Source organism: Neovison vison, chromosome 14, assembly GCF_020171115.1.
Source record: "Neovison vison isolate M4711 chromosome 14, ASM_NN_V1, whole genome shotgun sequence".
In the NCBI taxonomy this organism is placed as follows: Eukaryota; Metazoa; Chordata; class Mammalia; order Carnivora; family Mustelidae; genus Neogale; species Neogale vison.
The window spans coordinates 24,184,666-24,202,555 of NC_058104.1; the positions used below are offsets into that span (position 1 = coordinate 24,184,666).

A 17,890-nucleotide genomic window follows, 5' to 3' on the forward strand; every position below is an offset into this window, starting at 1 on the left:
GCACCTCTCCACGTGGGCTGGTTTGGACTTCCTCATTGCGTGGCAGCGGGGTTGAAGGGCGATCATCCGAAATGGAAGAGGGAGACAGAGACCAGAGAGAGAAGAATCCTTTCTATAAACCATCCTTGGGAGTCACCTGGCATCACTTGCTCCACATTCTTTCTGGAATGGGACAGGGGCCGTGGCTGTCCTACTACCCACCCCCCCAGCTTCCCCCCACCCCCAGTGGAGTTCACCATGGCCCAAGTCCTGTCTCTTTGGAGAAGCCCTTCCTATGGCATCCCAAGCTTTAGAGGCAAATTCATATCTGGGGACCGGCAAGGTGATGCACCGTAAGCCTTGCAGGGGGTTTGTTTCCCTCTGCCTCTCTCTGACTCACCGTTCTATCCTGGGAGCCATTTCTTAGTCGGGCTGGCATCTTGCCTTGGCCACAGTGAGCCTGGAAGGGACCTGGGAGCTTTGTGGTCTGCACTGGAGCTGCAGCTCAGCTATTGTTTTCACTGGAGCGTGGCCTGCTTGGTCAGAAGTCCCAAGGTGGGTCAAGCTGGCTTTCTCCCGGTGGCAGCGGGAGCAGTCTGCTCTGCTCTAGCGCACCAGCCCTGATGCCTGGTTCCCAGACTCTCCTCCTCTTTCCCGAAAGTGGGAGTCAGGGGTCAGGAGGGTCAGAGGGATTTGGACCCAATTGCTGGGTTGGCAGTCCTGGCAGAGAGGGGCGTTGCCTTCTGCCGCGGCCCCGCTGCTGAGGACACCAGGCACTCTGACCCAGGCTTGGGTTTTAAAGAGCATGGGCATTACTCCTCAGGGTGTGCCCGGATTTGTGGATTGTGTGGACGCCCATGTGTACAGCCGCAGGGGCGAGCACCCCCCAGCTGGATGGGGAGGGCACAGTGGCACACACTGCTTTCTGTCTGAGTCAGAGGCTATGATTATTCATAGTTCTGACTTAATATACGATGGCTACCATTTATTAAATAAGTTGCTACCTGTAAGGTGCTTCATAGTGGAAGGGACATAGTAGGTGTTCAATAAGCATCAGCAACCACCACTTTGTGCCAGTACCTTGTTAAGCCCTTAAGCTGGTCTAGGGCCAGCAGCAGACGCCAGAGCTAGATCACGTGGGCTCAATGCCCAGCTCACCACTTGTGCAAATTCTCGTGCCTCAGTCTCATCGTATATAAAATGGGCATAATTATAGTTCCTCTTTGTTATGCAGAGATTCAAGGAGTTAAGACACTGACAGCAAGAGCCTGGCATACAGCTCAATACTTGTTAGCCATCCTTATTACGTATGAATGTGTGTTTTGTTTCTGCCTGTGCCTGGAATGTTCTTCCCAGGCCCTTCATAGTGGGCAACTTCTGATCCTATAGGACTTGGTTTAAGGGACAGGTCCTCGTGAAGGTCTACCAGACCACCCTATCAAATAGACACCCCACCCCCACTCTCCAAACTGGTCATTAGTTTCTTGTTTTCATGCTTCTTTGTTGTGTTGTCTGCTCCTGTCCTAGGATGTGAGCTCCAGAGGGCAGCTCACCTGTCTGCTTTGTTCGCTGCTGTGCCCTCTGTACCTTGCAAGGTGCCTGAACACAGTAAGTGCTCAATAAATGTTTGTGGAATGAATGGTCCTCACCACAACTTTGCTTATATGCTTTGCTCATTCCACAAATATGCACAGAGAACGCAGTGAGGTACTCAGTACAATGCTCGAAGCTCCTGCTCTGGAAAGTCTTGTATTTTAGTCAATTAAAAAAAATTCCCTAGGCAGGGCTGTCTGGTATCGTTGGGTGGTCCATGCACTGCACAAAGGTACCTAAAGAAGGGGGCAAATGGGGGCTCCAAATCAGTGTGGACTCTGCTTGCCAAGCTGGGAGTCCTGATGCCGAGTCATGTTACCCCAGTGGGGCACCTTTGTAATTATTAGCACAAAGTCATCTTATGAGGTACGTCAATTACTGTTCCCATTTCACAGATGTGACTTGCCTAAGGCCACACCCCTGCAGAGGAGGCTCTGAGTGGAGATGCAAACTCGCCTTTTGGTTTCTGTGGAGGGGTGGGTCTGCACAGGCACAGGCACCGGCACCGTGTCGCTGGGACAGCTCTCCCAGCGCCATTTTCCGGGTGGGAGGAGCGATCCCCAGAGGAATCAGGGCATCTGCCTGGAGTCACGCTGTATGTTGATGGCATGATTCCCATTTTAATACATTTTTTCAATACATGCTCAGCTTTCCCCCCAGGCCTCTCCCCCATTGGAAACCTCTCCCTTTGCCCGCGCACCTCTCTTCCTGGGCCTCTCAGGTGTGTTCTGTACACGGCCCTTGGCACCCTTTCTTAGCACAGGAAGACAAGGGGTGCTGGGGCTGTTTTTTCTCTGGAGTTCTGCGGGTGCATGACCCTCCCTCACCTGTGACCTCACTCACACAACGGAGTCAATCATTGTGCCTTGTTAACCTCGGTGTGTATGTGGGGGTGCTCTGAGTATCACGGGGCACTGATAGAAATGGAAAACCACGGCTACTCTCTGATGAAACTGCAGGTCAACCCAAATTCACCTGTTCCTTCCCTTCCTTTCGGACTCTTCCGCCCTTTGTGGAATGAGAGGTCCTGCCTAACGGCTCCTTCGCCAGATCTCAAAAAAAAGAAAAAAGGGAAAAAAAAAAAAAAGAGGCAGGGCCCCCACAGGCTGGAGTTGCATACATGTTTTAATTGAAAGAAGTCAGCCTCCTAAGTATTGCTTTTACAGGTTTATCAACATCAAGTATGCATACCACTCACATTTTCAAAAAATATTTCCGGCCGGAGGGCCGACGCGGCATTCCCCCGGTGTGATGTCTCAGTTCGGGCAACTTGATGAAGCAGCAGCAACTTGAAATGAGTAAGTCACACCCGGCCCTCGGCCTCTGATACCGTCTGTGGCTTCTTTTCCTTCCGACTTACTCCCTGAACCAGTCATTGCGTCTAAGACCAGCCTGGGACCCAACCCGTCTGGGTTGCGGGCTCCGCGGGCTTCAGAAGGAGCTGGGAGTGGCTTCCGTGTGTGTCCACGCTTTGAAGTATTCTCTAGGAAGATGAAGTGGGAGAAGCAGGTGCAGTCGGGGGTGAGGGGCGGCGAGGCGGACTCTGGCTGGGTTCTTGTAAACATCCATCGCAACTGCGAAAGGTCATAAGCCAAGGCAAGGCCGTGTGTGCGATGCTGCGGGCGGGGGAGGTCTTCGGACGCCCTTGCCTTTCCCCTCGGGCAGGGGCAAAGGCCTTCTGGGCCTCCGCTCTCAGTTTCAATCTCTCCGCCCCACCCTCCTGGGTCTGGACGGAAACCTCTCTGTTGGCACGGAGCTTTTGGGGGAAGCAGGCCTAGCGAGAAGGGAAAAGGGGTGTTACCAGCACAGAAGTCACCCTATAGGGTGGCCTCAGCCTTCCTCCCTCCCATCAGAAACCCCACACAGACGCAGGCTGGGCGTGTTGTCCTAAAACTCTTATTAACTCTTTATAATGAATTTGGTGGATTTCTAAGGACCCTGGACTGGACAGCCAGCGCAACTGCATTTGGGAGAGGAAGGATGGTCCATTCCTTGGAGGGAGGAGGCGCATCCTGGTACCCGAGGAGGGAGGGCTTGCTCAGGGGTCAGGCAGGGTCTGCTGGCTGACCTGAGCCCCAGGGCAGCTGAGCAAGCTCCGGGCAGTGGGCAGGGCTTGGCAACACCTCCCACCTTGCCCGGAAAATGCTTCGCAGGCTGTGGCCTCAGCCAAGCCATTCAGCACCCTGCTGCGCTGGTCCTTCCGGGACATGGCATTGTCCACACTGCCACGTTTCCCAGGCCCTTCACTTTCTGTGTCTAGCTGGGTGCCAGAGGCTCTGCAGTATCTTAAACTCCCAGGCCTAGCCACCTGCCCTAGCTCTCTGCCCCTCCATGGCCAGCTCCGACTACACGTTCTGCAAACGTCATCACGCACCAATTAAAACTTGTGTGTCAGATATGCAACATGCACTATCATTCACGGACATTTGGGGCAGAATAGTTCTCCGGGGCGGGAGGCCATTCTGGGCACTGCAAGACTGGGAGCAGCATCCCTGGTCCCCGACCACTAATGCCAGTGGCGTTCCGGGGCACGGTGACAATGAAAAATATACCCTCGCCCCACTTCCAAGGGGCACATTGAGGGGGCAGAACAGCTTCTGCTGAGAACTGCTCATCTCCCCAAGGTTCAGAGAAGCCAAGTGACAGGCACAGCTGGCGCTGGAATGGTGACAATGGTAGAAACTGTCACTATCAGGTAGCCGCCACCCCCTGCCCCAGTCCTCACCCCCACGAGGGCACGCTGATCGGGCGGCCTCCACCTGTGGGGGACCTGCCTCCAAAGCCCACCCGGCTCCCGGGCTGAAATGCAGGCAGAGCCCACGTCTCCCCAGAGCTGACTTCCAAACAATGACGACCAGGAAGGTCAGCACCCCATCTCCTGCACCCCACAGCTGACTCCCCACCTGTCCCGGCCCCTGGAGTTCCGGAGCAGGACTGAGCTCAGGGCTGCAGGGACCTACTGGATGACAGAACCCTTTCCTGTCTCACTGACCCACTCCCTCCTGGTAGTTCCTGGGATCACCTCCCCAATAAACGACTTGCACTTGAACCTGGGAGAGCAGACCTGAGAGGCAGCGTTACACACACCACGTCATTCAGCCCTCCTCAAACTCCTGGAATGACATACTATTAGGATTTTCATCTTACAAAGACATGAAGGCTCAGACACGTTAAGACAGGGCGAGATTTTCAGCACTACCTAATTTCATCCCTCCTGCGTGCCAGGTCCTGAGCTGGGTGCTGGGGACCCCGCGATACATGCAGCCAAGCTTTTGAGACACTACCTGGTGGGCATTCGCAGCCCAAGGTAAGACCCGACAGGGAGGAGCACAGGGGCTGGAGGGAGCTCAGAGTGTGGGAAGACTGCATGAAGCCGGCAGGCTGGCAAAGAGGGCACAGAAGGCCCTAGTTTGGTACGGGGTAGGGGAAGGGAGCAAGAAGGCAGGCCACGGTGGACACACAGCTGGAGAGAGGAAGAGCCAAGTCAGCCAAGTATCTTGTGCTACCTGCCGGATTCACCTGCTCGAGGCCAGCTGGGAACACCCCCTCCCACTGTGGAGACCTTCCCTCATTTCCACTGATGACATGGGCCAAGTCCTTGGGTCCTGGGCCAGAGCACTGGTGAGCTGTGCCCTCTAGAAAGGCATCCATGGCTTCCCCTTGCATCCCACTAGGAATCCACCTTCTGCTAATCTTCCGCTCCAAAGAACCCCTGGGGATCCCTGTGGGGGTTAGTGCTGGTACCCCTGAAAGCAGGGCTCACTCCAGACCTCTCTGAGGCAGCGGTTCATACTTAAGCCCACTTCAGACTTGTTCAGACTGGGCGGGCATCAGAGAGGACAGAATCACCCCCAGCAGGAGTACCCACTCCTTTCCCAGTCTTGGTGTCTGCCACCAGCACAAGCCGTCAGTCTGGCTGGAACGCGTTTCCGACACGTGCCAATCCCCGTCTGACCAGGCCCAGGGCCCCGCAGGTGCCGGCTCCAGCTGGCGCTGCTACCACTGTCTCTTCTATGCCATCCGCGGGGTCACCCATTTATGGTGAGGCCAGCCTTCCACTTCTGAGAGCAGCACCAAGCCCCTGTCCTTTCAGGGCGCTACTTCGCTTTAAAAAGCGCCCGTTGAAAGAAAACAGTGACACAGATGAGAATTCAGACCACAGAGCCGAAATTGCTGGCAGTGTCACAGGGGCTTTGGGGAACCCCGATCAGGGTTCCGTCCCACTCCCTCCACAAAGCGCCCGGACAGGGTGGGGATCTGCCCTGAGTCATACAAGCAAGGGGAAGACAGCCCTGGTTTCCGTGTCCTTGGCTTGAGGATGTCCTGAGACCACTCACCTGTGCCGCCCACTCTGGCTGTTCATCACTCCCGTTACTCCTTAACTTGCAAGTCTGGCCTCACAGCAACCCCTGCGCCCCACCCACCAGGAGAATCCGGAGAATCTCAGAAACAGGCGGAATTTCCAAGCACTCTACGCTCGCCTTGTACTATCTGCTTTTACTCCTGTCCTAGCTCATGTATACCTCAGAACCCCGGGGGCAGGATCGGGGGGTGGTAGGCTCATCATCAGGAACTTCAGGTAGGGCTCAGAGAGGCTTCAGTCATTGTTGAAGGCCACACAGCTTGCAAAGGGCAGAGGCGGGATTTGAACCTCTGTGGTCTGATCTTAGGTTCATCTCTTTCCGTGCAGGCATCAAAAGCCTCGGGCTGAAAGCTTGCAGAATCCAAGGTTGGGTTCTCCAACCTTCTAATACCTTTAGAACATGACATACAGTTCATCAGCCATTGGCTTTATTTCCCCCCACCCCCCTCCTCTTTCTTTGGGAAACTGTAACCTATCATTCCAGGCTATTCCCGAGAGCTGGACAGGGGGAGTGGCCGGCTGACTCATTTCTGTCATTAAGAACGACAGCTGGGGCCCTCGATCCATTTTAAGAAGCCTCACTGCCTCTGGGGAGAGGCTGCCTCATTTGGGATTGGCCCTTGTGTCTTAGGGGTGCTGCGGGGTGAAGATGCTTTGGACAGGCGTCTTCCCACGGTCCTCCTCAGGGGCAAGGCCTATCTGTGGGAATTCCGGGGCTGCCCCTTCCTAGCTGTGTGACCTCAGGCAAATGACCTCTCTGGGCCTATTTTCTTCATCCGAAAGAGGAGAACAGTGCCCACCTCATTAGGCTGTTGGGAGGACATGAGATCACGTCACGGGAGTGCCTACAACACACAAGGCATCAGTCCGCAGTGGCCCGTCGCCTCCTCCCCACCTGTTCCAGCCAGCGACCACACCAGGCAGGGGGCCTCCTCGGCGCTCAGGGCCTTCAGAAAACAGGAGCCCTGTTGCCCTCCAAAGACCCCGTGTGCTGGAAACCCATTGCTCGTTCCTCTTTCCCATCCACCAACCAACCCATCCAAGTGGCTAAAGACAGATGTCACCCAGAGCCAAATGGCCCCATGTGCCCACTATTGTCTCACTGATGGACCGTGTGGCAGAAGGACCTCTGCCTCGGCCAGTCTGAGAGGTCGCGGCCAGAGGGGGTTGGGAAAGGAGATGATGCCCGGCTACCTGGGTCCCTGATAGAAGTCAGTGTTCTGGAGAAACGAGGATTGGTTTCTCCAACCAGGATTCTGCTTTACATGTCAGCTGCTGACATGTACCAGCTACGGGTTTCGTGAAGATTCTTGGTCCAGAACGTGTCTCCAGCTGGTCAGGGCCTCAGACTTAGTGAGGCCCTTCTTAAAGATTTTGTTTATTTATTTGACAGAGCTCACAAGTAGGCAGAGAGGCAGGCAGAGAGAGAGAGGAGGAAGCAGACTCCCTGCTGAGCAGAGAGCCCGATGTGGGGCTCAATCCCAGGACCCTGGGATCATGACCTGAGCCGAAGGCAGAGGCTTAACCCACTGAGCCACCCAGGCGTCCTGGTGAGGCCCTTCTAAAGGGCAGTGATTGCCCATGAGTCCTGCCACGTCTAAGAAATACCCAGATGATGGTTTATTCATTATTTTAAATCAAGGCACCTTTGTTTTTTTTTTTTTTAACTCCAAATTTTTAAAAGGAACCTTTATGTCACTATCATGCATAAAAAACAAAATCATCTGGGGTGTCTGGGTGGCTCTGTTGGTTAAGCGTCTGCCTTTGGCTCAGGTCATGATCTCAGGGTCCTGGGATCAAGTCCCGCATTGGGCTCCCTGCTTGCTTCTCCCTCTCCCTCTACCCCTCCCCTCAGTTCATGATTGCTCTCTCTCAAATAAATAAAATCTTAAAATACAACAGAATCATTGGTCATAAAGAGAAGGCAACGCTAAAAACAAGTATGATGAAAATGGAACCATTAGCTCTAGCCAGATACCCTGGCCTGCAAAACTGAGCCTGGGCCTGGTTTCTCTGGTCAGAAGGGTAAGTAGCAGGTGCCCAGGAGCAAGAGAGCATCAACAGTCTGTTTTAGCAGCCTCCCCTGTGGCGGAGGACCTCACTCCAGGAAGCCCTTGGAGCGGGGCTAGGAGGCCCAATGGGCCATGTCATAGCTGGGTATCCGGGTGAGTCACTGAACATCCCCAAGCCTCAGTTTCCCTCCCTGTGTAATGGAGCTAAGGAGCCCTGCCCCACCTACCTCATGGATGGCGTGTAGGGGAAGCTAGGAGATGTGGGAGAGGCACTTATTTTTAACCACCTAGCCAACCCCCCCCCCCCCAGCAAGGAATCCCAGGAATGAAGCCTTCCCTTTCTGGGGGAGGGAGGGTGTGGAACTAGAGCTCACTCCCCAGGCTGGGGGCAGGGGATGGCAACTGTGAGGGACCCAGATCACCGGACTCACCGGGTACCAGTTATCATAGTCCTGCGCTGCTTCTAAAAGCAGAGCTGAGGTCCCAGATCCCATCCAGATCCCCCTTTGCCTTAAAGGCAGAGACACATCTTCCTTGGAAATGGGTCCCCAAGAGGAGGAGGCCAGCATCGGAGGAAAGGGGAGGCTTCTGGGGCTGAGTCCCCTCTGGGTCTGACAGACTGTCAGGCAGCGTCATTTGTTAACGGCCACACGCCATTCTTTTTAAAAATAAATTCACATAAAAAAGTAGATTTTTGAAAAAGAAAGTACTAAAACTAATGGATTTAATCGTAATTCCAAGTTATAAAGGGAGAAATAGTCACTTTACAGCGGAGAGACCTGGCAGACACCACCTTAGCCAAACCATCCAAGTTCACATCACCAGAAGCGGGACAGACAGACGTCATGCGTCTCCCAGACGCCCTGCACTCCCTTCTCCGTGGGGTTCCTGCCAACAGTGCATCACCTGAGCCTAATCTCAAGAGTCAACATCAGATAAACCCAAACAGAGAGATAGTCCACAAGATGCCAGACTTGAACTCCTCCAAAACGTCAAGGTCATGAAAGAGAACAGTGAGGAGATTGACGGCAGCTCGGGAGACAGTTAAGGCAGAGGGTGATCTGGGTGGTGGGATCCGGGACCTCAACACTGCCCTTTTATTGTGAAAGGTCGCTTATTGGGACAACTGGTGAGATCTGCAGACGTCACAGATTAGGGTGGTTTGGGCTTGCATCAGTGTTAAAATTTGCTGATCTTGACCATTGTGCTACGGTTATGGAAAGGAATGTCCTCCATCTAAGAAGCTACGCAGGGAAATATCTAGGAGTAGAGGAATGCAATGTCTGCAATCGTTTTCAAATGGTTCAGAAAAACAAGCTACACATCTCTGTGTACGTACACACGCACGCACACAGCACGAGCACACACTGCCTACGTGCGCAGATATGGAAAAATGTCAATCCGTACCGTTGGGGACCCTGGGTGAAGGGTGGGGGGACTTCTCTGCACTCTTCTTGCAACGTTGGTATACTTGTGAAGTTATTTCAAAATAGTTTTATTTTAAGAAACTCAGCAAAAAAGGAGTGAGCTCTGTGCAGCAGGCCTAGAAGAGCCGTGAGTGGTAGGTATTCTGAGATGGGATTTGGGGCCCCTTCCTGGAGGCCCCCTGTGGCTGCAGTAAGCCCGGCACTAGGTTGGGGAGGGGGTTTCTGCTGTCTCAGTCAGCTTTGCTTCCCTGGCCCCTCACTTCTCCTTTCTGGGCCTCAGCTTCTTTATTTGTGCGATGCGGATAATGCTGCCTGTCCCTTTAACTGTGATCTTGATTTCCCATAAACAGGCTAAGCTTTCAGAAGTTCCGGGGGAAAGAACAGATAAATCAGGAATGCAAATGGCCAAGTCGAAAGGAGGCCTTAATTTTTTTTGACACAAGGACTGTGAGGGTCCTTCTTGGATGAAACCTCCAGTTTGCAGACCTCGGGGCCAAGGGAGCTGAACGGCTGGCATCCATTGAGATCCCTAATGGGGCCTTCTTCTATCCACAGGGGCAGCCAGCACCCATGCGCCCTGTGCCCAGCAGGCTTCCAGGAGAGCCTTGCGTTAGGACAGAGCTAGAAAGTCAGCCAGGCCTGGGGTGCACCTGCCTCCCCTTGCCACCATCACCTGTCTCTTGTCTGGACCCCGGCTACGGGAGACCGCCTGACTTCCCCCATCTACCCTGACTGCTCTTCTCCCCCTCACTCCCCACAGGAGTTCTACCAGCTGCCCGTGGGCTCTCCCAAGACTTCAATTCATGGTCCATGGCCCTGCAGAAGGTCTGGGTTTCTGAGGGGGGCAGTGACACGCCAGCCAGGGTATTCTGCTGCTGGTACAGGCTGCAGACTGGTACAGAGGGACCAGGGCAGCTGGATCGGAAACAGCAGCGGTGGCTCTGAGTCAGGACCGGGAAGCTGGGAGACCCTGTAGTAAGCAGACTGATGGGTCCGGTTACCCTAGCTCAGTCTCTGAGCTACACCAGGCACCGCTGACGCAGGCGGCAACGTTCTGCAGGCTCTCGGTTTCCGGTGCACTCAGGCTCTCTCCCACAGCCCTCCCTCACTTTGTGCCAGGAGCAGGGATGGATCAATCCAGCTGCTCCGCCTCCGCATCGGAAGTGCTGGGATGTGAGGACACTCCCTGGCTCCCAGGCCAGCCGCAGTGGCCCTCCTGGGAAGTGGCCTTCCCTCCTAGGAGGCAGGGAGTTCCTGATTCCCCACTTCCTGCCCCCCAGGCAATGATTAAAACTCTAGGAGAACTGCAGGGCCGACAGGGCTCCAGAGCTGGTGGCCTTTGGAGACCACAGGCAGTGGGAAAGGTGCCCCGGGGGTCCTGGGTCAAGAGGGCAGAGCGGTAGTCTGTCCCAGCCGTCCACATCTGAACCCGCCCAGCACTCCGGCAGGCAGTCCTCTGTGGCTCATCCGGGGATCTGAGTGTTCACTCGTGAGGGCACGTGCAGTTTTATATACTTGCAAGGGCCCGAGTGTACACACTTTCCATTGTATCTGACTGTTTATGCTAGCAGTGGTATATTACTATATCGCTTACTGTACATGGGAAGGTCTGCGAGCTTAATGTGTATCTCACTCAATCTTCTCAATGAGGAACATGTCATTATCCCCATTTTTGGGAAGAGAACAGTGACACAGGGAGATATGGAACAGGCCCAAGGTCACAGCTGAGATTGGGATTTGAACCAGGTTCTTGCTTATGATCCCAACCCCAATATCGCCTCCTTTGGTAAGTGCTCAACAAACATTGGGTGGACTGTGCGGGCACACACCAAGAGAAAAAAGAGAGAGAGAGGCAAGTGAGTACACCTTGAGATCCACCCCAGTCCCCACTACCAAGCATGCCCCATACCCTTAGCCAGTGCCTCCATGACCTTCTGGTGTGTAACATGAGAATATGTCCACATGAGACCAAGCCAGAAATAATGAGATCTGACTACGGAGGTTCCTTCGCTTCCAGAAAGGGGCCCGGAGCTGAGGTACAGTCAGACCCTTTTTGGAGGTCTCCCAAAGGCTTTGCCTGCTGCTGGCCACCCTTTCCCTCCCCCAGTCTGGGCCTCCCTGGTTCTGGGGCCAAGACGACCCTGGCCTGGCTTTGGGATTGGGGGAGAAGGAATGCTGTGCGTGGCTTCCCCATGTCTTCAGGCTTGAGTACTGTCCCCAGCCCATGGCCTCCCTACCTCCCAGCTCGGGGTCAGGCCCTCCGACAGCTTTGCAAGGGTGTCCCAGCTTTGCAAGGAAGGGTGTCCCTGAGACATACTTCCTGGCGTTTCTGCACAAACAGCCTCTGCTGCAAAGTTTGTCGGAGCATTTGGGCTTCAGTTTTTGGTTCAGAGTCTGCCAATGTTTTCATTTGGAAGGGGAAGTGTTTCTGTTGATGTGGTGAAGAGATAAAATAAGACACCGACTTACACTGTCTGAAAGTCAAACGCTTGGCTTGGAGGCAGGGATTCATTTTGGGATCTGCAAGGCCTAGCACAGGGCCTGGAAGAACAGCACGCAGAAGCGAAGTTTGCTGAACAGCTGACTGAGTAATATGCAAAGGGCCTAGAACGGGGCATGGGCGATGATCAATACTCAGTACAGGTTTTGAATGGATTCCTCAGGTTCTGCCTTCAAAAGGTCTTCTCAGTCTGTGTTTCTCCATCTTTAGCAACCTTGCCCTATCCAGGCCCCCGTTACCTCCAGCCTGAGCAACTGAATAGTTCCTAACGGGCTTCTCCGCTTCCATACTTGTCCCAAAGCCGATTCTTTGTAAAGCCAAAGTCGGCTTTACACATTGTGAATTGAAATTGTGTCACCTCCTGCTTCCTACTGCTCATGGCCATGGTCTCCTATGTCCTTTATGGACAGACCGCCCCACAGACCGCTTCCTGGGCTGCTCTTAGCCACACACTGGCCTCTTCTTGGTTGCTGCAAAAACCAACTCTCCCGGGAACCTCACAGCTTTGGCTCTAGATTCCCTCTGCCTCGATTGGTTTTCCCCAGATCTTAGATCTTCAATCTGGCTCCTGCAACCAATTTAGGGCTCAGTGAACTGTGTCATCTCAAGGGACCTTCTCTGGCCCCCCTCCCCCTTTCTAAAGCAGCCCATCTCTATTCTTCTGCTTCGCTCATTCAACAGACATTTATTGAGTGTCTACTAGATGCCAGGCACTGCCCAAGTCCTCGTGGCTCGCAAAAGATCTCATCGCCTTCTTTGGGAATCTGCTTGTCGTTTCTCACCAAGTGCCAGGAGGTCACACCTAAGTCTCTCTTGTTCACTGTGTTTATCTACTGGGCACAATATGTACTCCATAAATATTTGTTCAATCAAAGAATGGATTTATGGATGGATGGATGGATGGATGGATGGCAGGCAGACAGACAGGCAGACAGGCAGGCAAGGAGACTGGGTAGGTATGCAGGGCAGCTGACCCATTCTCCACCTGGCACTTGGTTCTGGCTAAGGTCTCAGTGAGCTCAAATGAAGCTTTTATCAAAGAAATCTCACTGTCCACCTCTCAGGGGGAGCCCCCAGCCCTCAGCCTACCTCTAGCAGGTCCTGCCCCACCCTGCATTCCCTCTGACTATGGTCATTTTGGAAAGGGAAGGCCACAGAGGAGGGGAGTTAACTTAGCTTGCTTGGGGGAAGTGGCATTAGTGTCCGTCTTCTAGAAGGAGCCCTTGCCATCTCAGTATCCTCCCACTCAGGCCCTGTGCCTAGTGACACTGCACACTGTCCAGTGGAGGGGCTCAAAGAGTGCCTGCAAGTCCCATGAACCTCACCAGACCCAACAGCCTGCCTCTCTCTCTTTCTCTCATCTTGTTCAGCTGCCTCTCTTCCCAGCCCTGAGACTTCCGCCAAGTCCCTCTCCTTCCTAGACCTTGATTTCCCTCCCAGCAACACACAGGGTGGGGCAGGACACACAGCCACCTGGTTGCAGCCTAGAACACCTCAGTGCAAAGATCCTGTGGTCCCTACTCCTGTTGGCCCAAGGGCTCCTTGAGGCCTTGCAAACACTGCAGGCAAAGCCAGCCCCCGCCTGCCTGGTCTGCGAAAGGAACCTGCGAAACTGGCAGTCCTTGCAGATGCAAGCTGCAGACCTGCCGAGCTGGGGCACCCTGAAACCCGACTCCCAAGAAGCAGCAAACCCAAGGCCAAAAGGAAGTGCAGACTTTGCAGAAGGAGGTTTCTCCTCTCGCAGCTTCAGCCGGGGCCCTTACTCTTGAGTCTCCACCCCGTCCCCTAGGGGCCACAGGACAAAGGTGGTCACTGCCTGGCTTGCTACCTCTTCTGACACTCCAAGTCTTTATCCTTCCAGGACTATGGGAATCCCCAGCAAGCCAAGGTCACCACCAAGCCAGACTGAGGCAGAAGGGAGAAGCTGAGAGCTCTGCCTCAAAGGGACCTGGGTGCAAAGGCTTTTCTACAAGCTGTGGCAGTAGGTACCATGGCTAACCCGAACACCCCTTGGGCTCTGCCTCTCTTCCCCTCTGCAACAACTGTCACCTTCATCAGGGGAAGCTTTCCAGCCCCAGCTAAGGGCCTGACAGGGGTCTGGCCATTCCTGGCATCTGAATGGACCTCCAGGAGCCTGGGGGAAGGGTGCGTGTCTGGTCTGGAGATGCCACCCTCTTCGCCAGCACCCCTAACCCACACTCATCTGGTGCAGAGAGGGCACTTACAGGTCTTGGAGGCCGGAGTCGGCCTCGTCCTGGGGATTCCATCCCTGGCCCGACGATGCCCCCAACCAGCAGCGGCGGCATGATTTGGGCGGCTGGTCCAGGCCGAGGGGTGCGGGTCGTTCGGGGGAGGGGAGGACGGTAGCCAAGCCTACTCCAAGTAACCATCGAAGACATCGAGCTCCGAATCGGCATCGTAGAGGCCGGAGCCGGGATCGGAGAGCACGCCGAGGTCCACCAGTGCCTGGTCCATGTCCTCGGGCAGGAAAACGAGGCCCACGTTGAGGACAATGTACTCCATGAGGAAGGCGTAGTACAGGATCAGCACATTGACGAAAAACAGGCCCACGTAGAACATAGAGGGCAGCAGCGACGGCGGCACGTAGGGGACCAGGGGGCCCAGCGCGTCCAGGTGGGCCGCGACCCGGGCGCCGGGCATGCAGGGGGCGGCGAGGGCGGCGGCCCGGCGATCCCAGCGATCTCAGCCACTGCGGCGCCCGGGCGGCCGGCAAGGGGGCAGCTCAGCCATCCAGGGGCGCCCCGGGGGCTCGACCCAGGCGGCGCTGGGCCCCGGCGGTTGCCCCGCCGGTGTGCGGCGGCCTCTGAGGACGCGCCCCGGCCCCTGAAACGTACCCGGCGGGGTCCAGGCACCCCCAGATGTGCCCACAGGGTCCTCTCGATCCTCCCGGCGGCCAGGCAAGACCCCCCCACACTTGAGGTGGCCGGGGACTGCCCGGCTCCTCCGATGCGCCTCGCTCGAGCTCACAGGCCCTCGCAGCGCCGGCGGAGACCCCACCGCGGCTCAGCGTCGAGGGCCAGTCCCGGCGGCAGTCTCTCCAGCCCCGCCCGGCAGTTCCTCGAGCCCCCTCCGCGCCCCCGCAGGCCCAGCGCCCATAGCTGCAGCCGCCGCGTCGCCCTCCTGGTCGCGTTCCGAGCACCGCCTCCGGAGCCGCCCCGCGTTCATTGGCCCGCCGCCCCTTGCCCGCGCTCATTGGCTCACTCGACTCCCGCGCTCATTGGCCCGAGCCGTCCGGGGGCGGTACCGCTTCGCTCCGCCCCTCAGGGGCGCTGGCCTCTGAGCTGCTTCCCCGGTTCCGGGCTCCGCCCAGGTCTCAAATCCAATTGGCTCTGGGCATCCCCCAGGGAGTAGCGGGAGGGGAACGACACAGAACACAGTTCAAAACTTGACAGATCCTGAAGGTTAAGGTAGCAGAAGGGAACCCCCCCGCACCCCGCTCCAAGCCTCCTCAGCAGCCTTCCCTGAACTTGGACATAGCGTCACGCCTCTTTGGAACTCAGTTTACCTGTCAAAAGGAGGCGGGGTAGGGGAGAGGTGAATTTACCGGTGAAAACCTAGGACTTTCCAAAGTGGCAATTTTCCATGGTGGGAAAGATTAATCAGTGCCTCCTTCGGCTCTCCAAATTCTGGGTGCCAGAAGGTCCTTAACAGGTGCATCGCGAGGAGGTGCATAACAGGGTTCAGGGACCCCCGAATAAAGAGATTCCCAGGCAAGTCAGACCTGTGGCAGTGGGGTTGCTTCCTGTTTTTGCTTTGTAAACCATGTTTGAAAGAGGACGTGGTTAAACATTGAAACAGCCAAGAATTACATAGAAAAGTGAGTCTCGCACTCGCTGATTCCCCTTTTCATGAGCAACTCTTGTATATCCTTCAGGAGACTGATCTTGCCCAAAGGGCCTTCCAGAACAGTTCCACAGATCGTCCTTATTTTTCAAAGATTTGATTTTTTGAGTAATCTCTGCACCCAAAGCGGGGCTTAAACTCACAACTCCAACATCAAGTGTTGCATGCTCTGCTGACTGAGACGGCCAGGCTCCAGGAAAGACCTATACATCTCAGGTCACACTGAGCTGGGTGTTTTACACACATCGCTTAATTGCAGCTAGACGTGGCTGTGTAGTGTGCTAGGCCTTTTTACAGATGAGGAAATCTGGGCCCAGAGAAAAGGGAAGGCCCCGGAAGGCAGAGGCTAAGTCTGTGTGTGTTTGGAGATCAGACCTGCCCTTTTTCCTCCATTACTGTCTCCTTGCCCATTTAGATCAATTACAGCAAACCATTAATTCTCCAACAGCCTAAGGGGAAACAAACCTCCATTCTGTCAGTCATTCACATATGATGTGCCAAACTATGTGCTAGGCAGTGGGGGAAAACATGGGTCCTTAGCCCAACTCTGAGCACAGCTAATGAGACACAGTAGTCCTTAGATAACTCTGCGGTGCCGAAAGGAACGAATGAATGGTGAACAGGGCAGCCTTGCCTCCAGGGAGCTTCTCACTCCTCCTGCAGGACAGACATTTAGATACATCTTCCTGGCTCATGTGGGGAGTTGGGTGTTTCTTTTCTTCTAATTCTAATTCTTCTTCTCAATGTGGTAGTTTTGGGAATTGCTTGGATTTGGGGTGAAGACTAGAGAAATCCTCTGAAAGCACAGGATGTTCAGTTTCGGTACACTGTTGCCCGAAGACCTTCCAAAATCTATTTTTTTAAGTTGAAGTGGAAAAAGAAGAGCTGTAAAGACCGTCAAGACCATTACCGATCTGGTACAGATTAGTTTACGGGGGCATAAAATGTAGGTGCCAGGGTCTGAACCATGCACTTACTAGCTGCATGACCTTCGGAAAGTCAGCTCCTCTGTGATTCAGTTTCCCCGTGGGTAGCGTGAGGATGATAGTACCCACCTCATAGGCTGGTTGTTAGCCTTAAATATCAGTCTATGTAAAGCGTTCAGGACGGTGGCACATAGTAAAAGCCATGCAATAGCTATTCCGATTCTTGTCATACAACCTAAAGATCGTGAACACTGCGGTTACTTTTAAGCACCCAGCCTCACCAATTCCCTTCCCAGGGGTGCGCGCATAGGTTTCCCATTCCCGCCCACCGTCCGGGATACTGCGGGCTCTCCTCCTCCTCTCGCTCCGCCTCTTCTCCGAGGCCGCAGGCCCGCAGTTGCGCAATGCACGCCGGGCCTTGTAGTTCGTTTGCCGAGTCCCGTCGGCAGGGGCCTCGCGGGCGAACTGCACTTCCCAGCGTTCCTCGTGGCGGCGGCCGTAAAGCGCGGCGGTCGAACGGCCGGTTCCGGCTGAATGTCAGTGCGGAGCTGTGGGCCGGGGAGGAAGGTGGTTGGCGGTCCCTCTACCACCTCCGCCGCTGCCTCCTCCGCTTGTGCTGTCACTGCGGGCGCCCGGCCGCTCGGCCGCTCGGGCATGAGACCGTGAGGCGGGCAACGGGTCGGGGCCGCCGACATGTTTGGCCGCTCGCGGAGCTGGGTGGGCGGGGGCCATGGCAAGTCTTCCCGCAACATCCACTCCTTGGACCACCTCAAGTGAGTGTGCTGGGGGCTGAGGGGGGCAGGCCGCGGGGCTGGACTTGGGGATGGGGGCAAATAGCTCCGGGCCGGGGGCTCTGCGAGGTGTCAGAGCGAGGTGGAGGAAGGAGAGAGACGTCCGGGAGAGGCTGTACGATGGTTAAGAGCGAGGGCTCTGGAGTCAGGGTGCCTGGGTTCGAACCCTGACACCATCGCTCCTCGCTGTGTGACCTTGGGCAAGTGGCTTAGCTTCTCAGAGTCTCAGTATCCCGTTTGTAAAGTAAGGGGATAGTTTTCAGCTTACGGATGCGCCCTTTGTTGTTGCCGGGGCAGCGGTGGGCACCAAGCTTCCGGGGGTGGTACTTCTTCGGCTCCGCAGCTTAGGGGTCAGAGGTCAGGACGGGGTTCGAATCTAGGTGTGTGAATTTAGACCTCAGTTTCCTCAGTTGTAAAGTGGATATAGTGACAGCA

General features: G+C 55.3%; 3 protein-coding genes across 8 annotated transcripts in view; 1 reads left to right on the plus strand and 2 right to left on the minus strand.

Annotated features, from left to right (window-relative positions):
• Positions 1 to 2,679: 2,679 nt before the first annotated feature.
• On the minus strand, positions 2,680 to 14,598 carry DEXI (Dexi homolog). The gene is made up of 2 exons (XM_044232897.1): positions 14,100 to 14,598; positions 2,680 to 3,346 (listed from the first exon to the last, which is right to left on the minus strand). The coding sequence occupies exon 1, from the start codon at positions 14,533 to 14,535 to the stop codon at positions 14,248 to 14,250; it is 288 nt and encodes a 95-aa protein (XP_044088832.1). The 5' UTR covers positions 14,536 to 14,598; the 3' UTR covers positions 2,680 to 3,346; positions 14,100 to 14,247.
• On the minus strand, positions 14,578 to 17,359 carry LOC122896075 (stress response protein NST1-like). Its single transcript, XM_044234014.1, is given in 5 exon segments — positions 14,578 to 14,736; positions 14,738 to 14,778; positions 14,810 to 15,037; positions 16,994 to 17,147; positions 17,252 to 17,359. Coding segments are annotated over 5 exon segments (690 nt in total).
• CLEC16A (C-type lectin domain containing 16A) overlaps positions 17,227 to 17,890 on the plus strand; it is a 201,819-nt gene continuing 201,155 nt past the window's right edge. For all 6 annotated transcript variants that reach the window (XR_006382353.1, XM_044234077.1, XM_044234081.1 and 3 more), the window contains exon 1: positions 17,227 to 17,437. Coding sequence is in view for 5 of the 6 variants with exons in the window: in XM_044234077.1 (XP_044090012.1) it covers positions 17,358 to 17,437 (80 nt within the window). In the remaining variant the exon portion in view is untranslated. The remainder of the gene's footprint in view (positions 17,438 to 17,890) is intronic.

Excerpts from the sequence above, each read along its gene's own strand:
- DEXI (XM_044232897.1), bottom strand. The coding sequence starts at position 14,535 with ATGCCCGGCGCCCGGGTCGCGGCCCACCTGGACGCGCTGGGCCCCCTG.